The sequence below is a fragment of the Tyto alba genome, unplaced genomic scaffold (genome assembly GCF_018691265.1).
Source record: "Tyto alba isolate M040663 unplaced genomic scaffold, T.alba_DEE_v4.0 Super-Scaffold_41, whole genome shotgun sequence".
Taxonomy (NCBI): domain Eukaryota; kingdom Metazoa; phylum Chordata; class Aves; order Strigiformes; family Tytonidae; genus Tyto; species Tyto alba.
Window position 1 is genome coordinate 18,386,087 of NW_024881317.1, and position 13,108 is coordinate 18,399,194.

Below are 13,108 nucleotides of genomic sequence, written 5' to 3' on the forward strand. Positions count from 1 at the left end.
CTTATGGGCTTTATCTGATAAATTACGTACAACATTCCCTTCCTTCCTTTCTAATATTTAATCAGAGCAAATCAATCCATATATGTGAATTATCTGCTACTTACCCAACTTCATGTAATTTAAAAATACATTTCTTACACACAGAACCAAGAGAGAACCAAGAGGGGCATCTCTGCAGCTTATTCATCTAATGTCAAGGTGTTTTCTGAGCTATGACCTACACTAATCCAAAATATATGCAACACAATTCGTTAAAACAAAAGAGGAAGAAAAGTAGATTGCAGCTTCTCTTCCTAGGTTCTGTGCTGCTGAGTCTGAGCTCGACTCATGCACACATGGTCAACCTCTGAATATTTTGTCAGTTCATCAGTTACCTTACCTAAGTTCATTATTTTGAGCCTTTTGGCTCCTACCCAGTTCCAATTACTTGTTTTAAAACACGGCATTAGCATCATGACCAATTACAGATACAGCAGCTTCTTTCTCAAATAACTGCACTTCTGATTTCTCTCCATAATCCTGTCTTCTGTGTATGGCAGTAAGTGGGGGAGGGAGGAAATAACTGAGAAAGTCAAATCCCACCTTATTAGTTTTTTATTTTCTTCTGCATGACACAAACAAAATAATATAGCTCATACGCAGACAGGTTTTGAACTAACAGGCCAGCACTGTTCTCTCAAAATAAAGTAAATTAGCCCAAGACAGAAGAGGAACAGAAAAAGGAGGAAAATTGTTCCATTTACCCATATAAAACATGTAGCATGTGAGATCTGAATGTAACTGGAAAATAAAAAGCAGTTGCTTTAGTAAGACTTTCTCTATTAAAAAAAAAAGGGGGAGGGGGGCAAAAAACCCCAGTCTGCCACTGTCCCAGATGTAATTATAAATTACATCAGCCTCTTCTCACCTTGATTTACCCCAACGATTTACTAAATAGAATCCTTTAATATAAGGGGTTTAAAAACAAACTATTAAAACCTTGAAATATTGAGTGCATTCGCAATAAACAAATTTGCAAGAGACCAGAAAAAAAGTCCTCCTGTAATCCATCATTTGCAACAATATCATTATGATGTAGTCACAGTCCAAAACCACTATGCAGTACAGTCTGTTTTCTGTTTTTCTACTTACACGGAAAAATATTCCTACAATGAGGAAGGAAATTCAGAACTAAGAGTTCACAATGAAACCTAAAACACACCTAAAGGGGTCCTAATACATTTTTTTTTTTTGAATGTGGAGAAAAAATTAGAAATGGGAAAGAATTTAGATCCCCTATTACTAATGTATTTACTGTACAATGCCAACTGTTGCTTTACTAATTTAAGTACATCACTGTTAATATATTTGTAATAAGTTAATTGTAGTACCATCTCAGAAACAATATTTAATTTACAATATAATCATAGAAAGCCTACAAAGTAATATTTAATGCTTTTATTACAAAATACTTATTTTTTTTTTCCCAAATATTTATCCATCTTTAGTGCTTCCTAAATCTAAAAGATTTTAGATTTTTTCTGTTGCATTTATTTTAAAAATCAAATAGTACTAAAGGTACCATAAATAAACCTTTCTCTTTCATCAAACATAATTTCAAAACATTTAATAAATTCAACATTTCATAAGACAACCATTTTAGTTCAGATAATTCATCCTGATTTCTACACATAAGTGATAAAACAGATTTAGTGAGTATTCTTTCAATAACAATAAAAGCAGATTTTCAGATAAGTTCTGTGTATGCTTAGAAATAGCCTCCACAAGTCTTAAAGCTTGTTTTCTCCTCACAAGTAAACCATTATCTGAAAAAAAAGTAAGTATAAACCACCCAGATAAGGACATTTAGCAGAGGAGAGAAAAATATTGGCCAAATTACTCAGTAGCTATTCAATCAGGAATTCACAAGCAATATACTCTGTTCCACAATTATCGTACCTGCATATATTGCTTCCAATCAACCTTCTTAAATAGCAAGATACGATTTTTTTGTTTCTATTAAGCATTAAACAGGACCTTAAATAACCTATACTAAAAAAGTTCAATGAGTATCTTCTTAAGACACAAGAAATGCATAAGCTGAACATAAACAAAGTCACCTCACATAATTGAACAAAATATTTCTGTATTAAAATTTTAAAAACATTCCCTGTTGTGAACAGAGTGAGAAGGAAAGGAAGATTAATACACATGAATAAATGGAAATATCTTCTTTAGAAAAGCTACTTTAATGGCACTAGCATTTTATTATTAGTAAAGGTAGTGAAAACAATGAGTGTGCAATTGCCAGCAATTAAATTCTAAAGTGCTAATATGAATATAGTAAAAGGTATGGAGATGTATTTAATTTTCTACAGAGAAAATAAGAATGAGTACCTGTTTTAAATCAGGAAGCAGCAGATAATTTCAAGATCAAAACCACTTCCTGTTAAAGAAAGGGGAGAAAATTCCTTTATAGTTATTGTCATTATTAATCCACTATTTGAAAGCTTATTTATAGGAAATCTTTCAGTTTTGAAAATTCATAACATGATCAGAATATAAGAAATCATTCGGGTCGCCTACGCCTAAAAGAGAGCAATTATAAAATTTGCTTAAGTAATCTAGAGAATATAGCCAATTTCTAGATACAGAAAAAATACTAGAGATGAAACTGAATTTTTGACATGAAGGCTTAGAGTCGGGGAATGTAAATGTTTGTAGAGAGCAGTGTTCATAATATACAGGGAGATACATTAGGACTTTCCGTTTTGTTTTGTTTTGACGGCAGGAATACTTGAAGCTTTCTCTGAGCACCCTCTCGTGAGCAGTTGCTGACAGTGCACCAAAAACATCACCAACAGGACTCGAATAACGTGTGAGTTGCAATTTCATATCGTTACTTGTTTCTTAACGCATTGTGCACCAAAGGAACATGTAAATAGAAATGTTTGGTTCCAAAGATATTATCCATATACAGTTATCTTTCCCTAGATGGAACCGGATACAAATAGAAAGACATCTCACTCCCCCAACCAAAACCTAAAATCTGCTTCTCTATCTAGTGCTTCAGAAGAGCTCACCAGCCCTCAGTGCAGTGAGACAAAAATCACTCTTCAGGAACAGTAATTTAAGAGTCACAGTAGCACTCAAAGAGCAAGCATTGCCCATTTTAGAAGTAAAAAGATACATATCTTTTTAATATTAATGAAAAAGGTATTTTAAAAGCAAGTACTTGAAAAAAGCTTCTATCTTGCAAGGAACTTCTTTTATCAGGATGTAAATGTTGGCATATGTTTTGATGGAACTATCATTTATTTTAATTACATTATTCTAAATCTGTTTCTTTCTTGTAAAACATATTGCATTACTCCTTATCAATGCACTGCAGTAATAAAGTGCTTGTTTTTATAAGATACTTTGATGCTGTGCAAATTGAGTTACAAATTGCAGAAATAAGGATTTTAGCACCAAGGAACTAGCACAGCCTAGTACAGGCCTGACAGATATTCCACATTTGCAAGCATTTAGTGACTTTAGTCTGAATTACACTGTTTAGACTCAGACAAATTCCCCTGAAATCTGAGGAAGCAAATTCTGTATAAGGAACAGTAAAAGTCACCCTTATGTATACAGCTGGAAACCACACCAAGAAAACCACCTACAGCCACGCTAGAAACATCAATACTTTCTTAGTAGGTGTTTAAGTCAATACTTGCCCAAAAGGTATAGCTTCTTTAGCCCTGTATTCCAATGTCTGTGTTGCACAGCAGGTCTGATAAGAGACTAGTTAGTACAAATCTAATTAAATCCTACTACTGCTATTTGTTGTATAATTTGAGATAGTCAAAGTAACAGTACCAGTGAAGTGTAAAATATCAAAGGAAAGCTTTTTGTTGTTGCATGTGTTATTGGAGTGGGAACTCCAAAGTGCAAACACAATAAACTAAATCAAGATCTGGCCTGAAAACATCTAAAACGGGACCCTTTCTTCACACATTCTTGGTATAGCAAAGATCTGAAGAGGCAATTTTTATTTTTTCCTTCTGAAGGTAAATAGATCTTAGGTAGAGTAACAGTCTAAACTGTACCATCAGCAACTGAAAGTTTGATTATTTTTTTAATCATGTATTCAATTTGCCAGGTGGGCAATTATTAGTAAAATGTTGCAACACTGACAAGCACCATTCTTCAAGGTATTCCTGACTTTCAAAATCCCAGAGACTTAACTTTAGCAATACATCCATAGATAGGGACCTACCGTATATATTACTGAGCCTGCAACAAAATGACATGATCAGCACCAGAGCTTGCAAATTTGTTCCTGTCTGGAATATTAGTAAGCCAGTAACACACACAAAAAAAAGATAAAGTTGTGGGGTTTTGGTTTTTTTTTGTTTTGTTTGTTTGCTTTTGGGTTTTTTTGGTTTGTTTTTTTTTTTTTTTAGAAATCATCAATGCCAACAATTTTGCGTTCTAGAAAGCTTCTAGATCTCACAGGAGACTAATTTGCTTTCTAGTCTACAGTCAGCAAAAATGGTCCTGGCCTTTGAAATCATGCCAGTTTATTTAACATTGCCTTGTTCCTAAAGAAAGACTGCCTGCAATTCTGAACATCCTGTAGCAGTGAGGCAGAGCATGCTAGCTATCAAATTCTAGTTGTTCATTCCACTGACTGGAAAAATGCCTGCCATTTGATTTCTTTTATAGGGCCACATTTGAGCAAGCAAAGTTTATAGAGATGACTTACCTAATTAGATTCAAAGAGTGATTTGCTATCTCAGCAATAGTTTTTAAATGTACAAATCTAGACAGAGAGGCATTTTGTAAACAGGTGTGAATGACACTGCTCCATCAAGCATTAAATTGGAGCTCCTCCTGAAAAATCGTATAATTTGTGCATTTAAGTTACCAATATTTTACCAACTGCAGTGTTTTCACTCCAAATATTCCTTGTGGTGTACAGCCAATGTTATTTCAGCAAAATCTCTCACCCTTTTAATAGCAGTATGAAACAGGCTACTGTGTGTTTCTCGTATCTTTTCTGAAAGGTTGATTTCAAAAGTCTCAAAACATTCTCTGAGGAGTGGATCTGCCTTTGAATCAGGGCTACAAATGAGGCAACGCCTGAGGGGAAACAGCTGATACTTTGTATTTCCAAAGGAACAATAGCTGGGAAAGGAGGAAATTATTTTCTCTTCTGACAATTATTTAATATTTGTATTAGTTGTAGCCAAGGACACTGTGCTAGGCTACACAAGCACCCGAAGAGCCCTCAGGCTTGGCCCTTGCACCAAGATGGCTGCTTCCCTCAGCTCCTCAGGCATGAGGGCCCATATACAACACTCACCTTTGCTCTTTACACCTTTTTCCTAACATGTGAATCTGACTTTTGTACAGTAGTAGAAGACAACATTATAGTGAGACAAGAAAAATGCATTCTACCAGGTGAGCTTACTTCACTACGGCTACAACTGCAGACTGAAATACCTGTCCCCACGCGGAGCACACAGGAGACCCGAGCGCCCAGCACAACTGCAGGGGCATGGCGAGCGCCGTTACCGGCTCTTCGCTGTGGGGTGGGCGGTCCGAAGTCCCCTCAGCCGGCCGCCAGCCCACACCGGCTCCCGGAGCGCGGCGGTCGGGGGCCGGGCCGCGCCTCCCGCCCCGCCTCTGCCCCTGCCTCCGCACCCGCCCCTGCCCTCAGGGCAGCGGGGAGAGCGGGAAGAAAAAAGGCGGGAAACCCCCTCCTCAGTAAAGTAAGCAGCACCCACTTCGTTCCTCCCTGCTTCCCGGCTCGGTCTGACAGATCTACGCAGCATGCCCTAGCGCCGGGTCTTCCCAAGGAAACGCTTATGTTACAGACAGCCTGTTTTAAATCTTGAAGAGGGATTCAAAAGTGTTTGTGCCTTGTACACAGGCAGAGGATGGCAGAGCTCAGGTTTTAGTGTCACTTAGCTGGGGGGAAAACAGAAAAAAATAATGAAGAGAATGGTTTTGCATCTGCTGAGAAATGTATTCATTAAACAGATGAAGGGCTTTGAGATGAAGATAATGTTTCAGTCACATGTAGTAGACCTTGGGAGGAAAAAAACAACACAGAAAATGGACAGCAGAGGCTTAAATACAGATCAATTGTTCACACAGTTTTCAAATTAAAGGTCTGAAAGAGACCCGTCTTCTTAAAGTAAAACTTCAGTTTTATTTATGTTTTATTAGAAACATTGCACAGAGAGGCAGAGTCTTTCACAGGCACTTGTAAGCTCGTTTATCTTTGGAAGGTTAGTTTCTCTGGCTATACGCTGTTAGGACCTTTAGCAGAGCCAAGCAGAGCACTGCGGCTGAGAGAAGTGCATACAGCACCAGAATGCATACTACAGCAGTGGTCTTGCAGATATCAAGGCAAATCAAGATTAGCTAGGCAAGACAATTTTTTTCTAGGATTACAGTAACATGAAGAGCAAAAAAGGCATGTCTCTGGATTTGGATTTCTTCCATCACAGTTTTCAGTCCTCTCCACCACACAGGTTCAGCAGTGCCCTCTGGTAATCCCCTTTTGTGTCTTGCTGTAAAGCAAGGGAAAAAAAATACAAAATACATGTGAGGAAACAGTCACAAAATATGGAAGTATATGCATTATATTACAAAATATCTGGGGACAGACTACGTTTTGCAGCTGAAGCCTTGTCAACCTGGAGGAGACTATCTAGACTGAGTTTTACTTACGTGTTAATTGAAATTATTTCTCATTCTTGCAATACAAATGCAAGGCCAAGAAGGGAGAGGAAATTTGGTATGAAAAAGAATAGCACAATAAAGGAAAGCTGGAGGACTCGACTCTGTTCCTTCTCGCTAGTCACTGCAAATATCATACATCAGGTTCACTATTTTGAAAATTTGCTTATAGTCTAAAACTGACATCTTCAGGAAAAGATTCTGGTTTAAGATTTTGACTCAACTTAATCTACACAAGGAATAATGTATCATATGCTGTTGTGAGGGTGGGTAGAAAACTAGTTTTTAAACAAATGCACAAGTTCTTTACCTATGCCTCAAAATAAAGAAAATCTAGCACCTATAGCTCCTGTCCAATCACAGAAATGGACAAAAAACACTATAGCTAAAAAGCCTACACCTTGGGCACTGAAATGAAAGGGAGAAGCAATTTAGATGCTCTATTTTCACTTAGCAACCACAGAACAATTCTGGTTTTTCTTTTCTTTTGGTCTGAGGATAGGAACAGGTGAACAGAATTTTCCTTCATAACACATCAGCTGATTGCACAAAGCCTACATATACCATCAAGTGGCTGCCAGGAGTTGTACCAGCTGTAGACTGTAAAGTTACAGGTGGGTTTTTCAATAGTGCATGGATAATAACGTATAATTCTCACTGCAGCCTCTAAAGCTCCTCCCATGAATGGTACAATTAATCAAATGAAGACTCCTGCAAAGGTCCATACAACTGATATAAAAAGAAAGCTGAAAAACTTACCTGGATGAAATAATAGAGAGATTTTCCATATTTCCTCTTGAATTCGCTTTTAATTTTAAGCATGTCAACCTCACAGCGCGAGACCATAATCCTGATCAGAACCTTGTCACGGGTTCCCTTGCCCTACAAGCAGATACATATTTAAAACTAACAGCTGAAACATGTAGAAAGCCACCATACCTAATGGTAAACCAGCAAACTACAGGCAACTGAGATGCAGCAATAAAAGATACAATGAATTAAATCTAACTAAAGTAATGACCCAGGAAGCTGAGCATGAATATACGTTTTTCATCAGCAGTGTTTGACCAACTTCCAGTTAGAAATCTAGCTACTTAGATTGTAAGCAGCAGTTCTGGTTCACCACGAGGTCTTCCTGGTATTGCCTAATGCCTGTCATCAGGCATTTCTCTTTTACCCCTTTTCTTGAGGAAATGTTTTGAGGCAAATTTAGTATCTTATTTTGGCACTTCAATAAACAGCTTTTTCTTCTATCAGCTCTTGGTTACCTGCAAAAGATGTGTCTAACTTTGCTATTTATAATCGACTGATCAAATACAGGTCGCTATTATGAGACTCTTCCCTATATTTCCCTATAACAGATGCATCTGAATAGATGGTCTAGGCTTGTAACTGTTAAACAATGCTTTTTAAACAATACTAAGTAATTGTGAGTTTATTCACATGCCAGTCACACAATATATGAATAAAAGTGACTAAGGAATCAAAATTTGATTAAACAATGGCAAGAAAAAAAAGCAGTAGAAAAAAAGAATGGTCCTCCCTACCTTCATGGAATCATACAGTCTGTCCGCAAAATACAGCTGCTTGTTCTGAATGCACTGGACTGAAGAGAGGTAAGAATAGTTAAAACATCCTGCCCATACATGGAATAGCAGAACACAGAAGCTTGGAGCCATTTTTAAAGGCATGGTAAGTAGTCAAAAGAAGGTTTTCAGCATAAGTTTCTCCAAAAGTGGACACAGAGAAATTATTTTTAACTGGTTGTTACTTAGAAGTTGTTTGGCTAAGCTTGTGATTGAACCACAAAATGTTTACAATCTGAAAGTACTTCCCTCCACCACTAGTATCATTTCAAAAGCCCTCCTTCACACACAACTTGATTCATTCTTCTATTTCTATAAGCAAACTCTTTTCTGAAAACACTCATTGTATGCTAATCTGTGAGAAGTCTCCCTTTCAAGGCAGACCTCTGTTTATTCTCCATTTGCATTACAGAGCTCTCAGTTCACCCTTAGTCTGAAATGGATTTTCCTCTTAAAGAATATCCTCTTAAACTTGGTGACATCCTTGTCATCTTCATCTCATGCCACGGTACCAGTCTTACACCTTGCCTCCCCATTTCAGAGAACTCAGCACCAATCAGATCTTTTATTAGCCTTTAGCATCCTTCATTGCCCATCATCTCTCACAACACAGTTCTGTCTCCAGCCTGTGCCTATATCGAGTACTTAATGTGTTCAGCTGTATTTCCAACCTTTTTGTTTATTCGGGGACATAAACATTAAGCCTCTGTATCAAACAAAAGTGGAACTAACAACAGATCACAACACACACGCATTGTTATTTTCATCTGGAAAGCAAGGTATATATTTTGCAGACGGCAAAAATATGCTACTTCTCAATACACTAAAATACACTAGTGGATCAAATAATACCAGCAAGTCCAGCTTCTTTCTCGTCCAGCAACACAGAGGAAGCTGGGCCCTATCCTTATGACGATACACTGCAAAAGCACTGAAATGATCCTATTTAAAGACAACCTTTACTTCAGTGGAACTCACCAAGATTAAGGAAGGCATTCTCCAAATCTCCCTTAACCTCCTTCTTGATGCTCTCCAACATATCGTATGGGCTGTAGCTCTTGTACCTGTCAAACACTATCACAAGAAAAGAGGTGAAAACAAAACCAGATCAAGAACTGGTAAAAGTAACCACCCAAATCAAAACCATAGAGACAGCAATGCAGAGACCCATGATTTAAAAATACCTATCCAAGTCCTGAGAACTTTATCTTAAGTACAGCCTAAGTTTGTTAGCTAACAGTAAAGTTCCCATGCTATGGCCTTTTTGTTTTCCTTGAACACCTACATAATCTGGTAAAATACCATCTCAATCCTGTACTAGTATTTTCTGAAACTACAGTGATTTAAGCCCTGAAAAGTCTTCAAATGGCTTTCCCATGTATTTCTTACAGCAATATCAGAGCTGCTTTTGAGTCTTCACTGTCAGATTTAAACACATGATATAGCTAAGCTACCCTAGGACAGAAGGAAAAGCTAAAGGACTTTTTGAATTCTCCTGCAGCCATGTTTTCTAGAGTTGTAACAATTTTGTTCTCAGACATGTAATCAAGCCTTGTCACACCTCTAAAAAAGAGCTCTACACACATTCAAACCATGAGATTATCACATCCACAGAAATAACTAAATTTTTGGAAAAAAAAAAAAAATTAACAGCTTGGAGATGAATTAAGATTTACGAGATCTCCTATGTTTTATGAACACTTTTCACATTTATTTCAATCATATCTAGGATGAAATAGTTACCACTTTGGTGTAACTTTCTCTTATAGGAAAAAAAAAAACAAAACAAAACAAACTATCTTTTGAATAGTACCTACCTTTCTGCAGGTGGGGGACACTTCTTTCAGTCATGATGTTGATCCACTTGGGGACATCAGTTCCCTTTCTCTTCACACCAGCATCATAGAGGTCCTGGGGTTAGAATGAAAGGCAAAATCGTGAATATCAGGAGTTACACAAGAAGCCATTGTAAATATATTTTCCTTACTGGAAAAGAAGTACTACTGGAACTGTGTCAGTGGGAGAACACGAAAGGAAACATGGTTGGGCAGACCACCAGGACAAGATCTATGGATCTAGTCTGAAACTAAGATTAGTTACTTTGTATTTACCTCTATCTACACGTTTTACTCTGTATTTAGCTCTGTTTACCTCATCAGAACTGCTCTTGACAGATACAGATGTAATAAACAAGCATTAGCAGCCACTAAGTTCAATGATGCTTCTCTCAATCTTCCACATTTACTTGGTTGCAACAAGTCTTTGGAATGTACGTGCTTCCTTTTGTTAAAGGCTCTCTTTTTCAATATACCTAAGGGAAATACCAGGGAGCCTCTGTATAGGTGTGGGTGGGTAAGTAGTCCATGAAAACTGGCAATGGAAGGTATCAGGATTGCAAGTGACACATACCCTGACAGCATGCAAAGATTACTGTGCAAGACAATCTGAAATGTATACCCCTACTTTCATAAATGCTTCTCACTCCCATTGTATTTGTACCTTCAATATCCCCAAAAGCTTGACCAACTTAGGACATTTAATGGTCATTACTAGCACTTACCCTAGCATCTTGGTCAATCAGCTCATAATCAATCACAGAGGTATCTTCACACCTTTTGCCCTTCAAACAAGAATAACAGTATTTAGAAGAGGTTTAATATACAGTAATCAGTTTGATACATGCATATTCTTTTCTCTTGGATTTTTTAATTCTGAATTTGATAAATAACGGTATGCTCCATTCCTATTATGAAGCTGCTGTTATGAATGCTGCATTTGTGTCAAAATACTTTGCCCTTCAACATTTTAATATTGTTTTTCCCCCACAAGACAGTGAAAATACAAGTAAATATAAAAGTGAATTGGAAATCCAGCTGTTTTACTGGCAGCCATCAGTCAGTTACCAAAGGACAGCCAGATTAGGAAAAGAGGAAAAACATGAAGAGACTTACCTTAGCCAGGGCAACCATTAGCTTGCGGAAGTCACCAGATGTGTCTGATATAATGTCCTTTTCCAGTTCTGTCTTGTACACTAGAAAACAAAAAATTCTTTTCAAGTAAATTGTGTCCTACACATACTCCTATACAAGAAGGACATTTGCTAATTACAGTGTTTTATGCACAAAAAGAAACAGCTACAATCTAAGTCACAGGTGGAAGATGATGAAAATAAATGCATGCTTGTATATAATAAAACCAGCACTATTACAGCTAGTCATGAGAGTTCCCATGCACGCAAAGTCTGTCATGGAAAGATAACAGGAAAGCTTGAGAATATTAAAAGGAAGAGAATATTGGTTTAAGTTCAATATCCTGTTAGATCATTCTTAGCTACCAATGAATATTTGCTTGTTTGGTAAACATAGTATTTAGGCCTTTTCCATCCATGGATTTGACTGGACAACTGCAACTGCAAGTTTAGGGCAAAAGACAGAAGCTGTTATAATAAATCAAAGGAATGCTGTGTGTGATTCTGGTCCGGTGTCTAACCATTTTCACTGCTTTCCAAGTGGTCACACTCTATATATATTGCTACAAAAGCACATTCTCTCTTTCTTTAACAGCAACCTAATCTACTGCAGCAACATTCTCTTTGCTGATACATACTTTTTTTTTCAATACTGGACATTAAGACTACATTGGCTTTGCTTGTCCTTTTTGATTTAGCCAGCACCTTACCAGAATTGCTTGATAATTATTAAGCATTAGCACACACCAGTTTTTTACATTTCATTCTATTTGTGGTGAAGCTCAACTCTGAAGCTCAAGGAAACAAACAGGCATTGGACAGCTGCACTACTGAATTGTGATAAACTGAACCAGAACAGCCAATATAAAAATATAAGGAATATTAAAGGAAAAGTGATCTTTTTTGAGGGTGGATCTTAGATCACTCTTATATCTACTTATAGTCAACTAAGAATTATAGCTTCAATCAGATAACATGCTTTAAAAAAGCTGGATAACAGAGTATACACTTTTACGAGGTTTTATTTCATATATTTTCTGGCAGGTCTAACAAAGAATCTCACAAGCGTGCTTCATCAGATTTCAGATTCACCTACTTGTTACATAACCTGTCCTAGAATCCATAAATCTAACATCATTAATTCTGTCACTATGCATAGAACAAATGCAGCTTACAAAAAACCTAATTGAGACACAATTTATGAGTAGTAAATGTTCTCCAATTTGTTTGCTACCAAGCAACAAGATGAAACTACATAAACACACACAAATATCCAGGCCACTGGTACAAAACAGTATCTTACGTCCAACTACCACAGAATCAAAGCAGGTATTGTGTCAGTGACTCTAATAATCAAATTCCTACTGAGGGGAATTTATCCAAGTAACTTAGTGTAAAAACACAGTACACTAGATTTTCAAAGTAAACTTACTTTCCCTGTAGACTCTGTTAATTTCACTAAGCTCCTGATTTGTTCGTGAGCAGATGATTTCAATGAGTGTGTCTTCATCTGTTCCCAGACCCTGCAACACATATATGATTCATTTAGGTGCTAGAAATTAACAGGAATGTTTGAGTGGTTTAAAAATATTTTAAAGACATCTCCTTTCTCCCACTCTAGCAGTTTCACAACCATTCAGAGATGATTTTTTGCTAACTGTGCCTGAGAAATCGCAGATGGAGCATTTTTAGTTGCCAAATACTACTGCAGTAGCTTTGAGATCCTGTGGATATTACCTCTGGGCAACGTGTGTTCGCTGTGAGTGTATGTAACGCTCAGTGGCCTCCCCACCAGTGTAACCGGATGAGATCAACTTATCATAGGCTGTGTGTGATTGTT

At 37.1% G+C, this 13,108-nt stretch overlaps 1 protein-coding gene across 3 annotated transcripts in view; it reads right to left on the reverse strand.

Moving 5' to 3' along the window:
* Positions 1–6,161: 6,161 nt before the first annotated feature.
* ANXA2 (annexin A2) overlaps positions 6,162–13,108 on the reverse strand; it is a 29,833-nt gene continuing 22,886 nt past the window's right edge. For all 3 annotated transcript variants that reach the window (XM_042804161.1, XM_042804162.1, XM_042804163.1), the window contains exons 6-13: positions 12,701–12,791; positions 11,252–11,331; positions 10,861–10,920; positions 10,118–10,211; positions 9,279–9,374; positions 8,262–8,320; positions 7,474–7,596; positions 6,162–6,545 (exon numbers count right to left, since the gene is read on the reverse strand). In XM_042804161.1, coding sequence (XP_042660095.1) covers positions 6,486–6,545; positions 7,474–7,596; positions 8,262–8,320; positions 9,279–9,374; positions 10,118–10,211; positions 10,861–10,920; positions 11,252–11,331; positions 12,701–12,791 — 663 coding nt within the window. In that variant the 3' untranslated portion in view covers positions 6,162–6,485. The remainder of the gene's footprint in view (positions 6,546–7,473; positions 7,597–8,261; positions 8,321–9,278; positions 9,375–10,117; positions 10,212–10,860; positions 10,921–11,251; positions 11,332–12,700; positions 12,792–13,108) is intronic.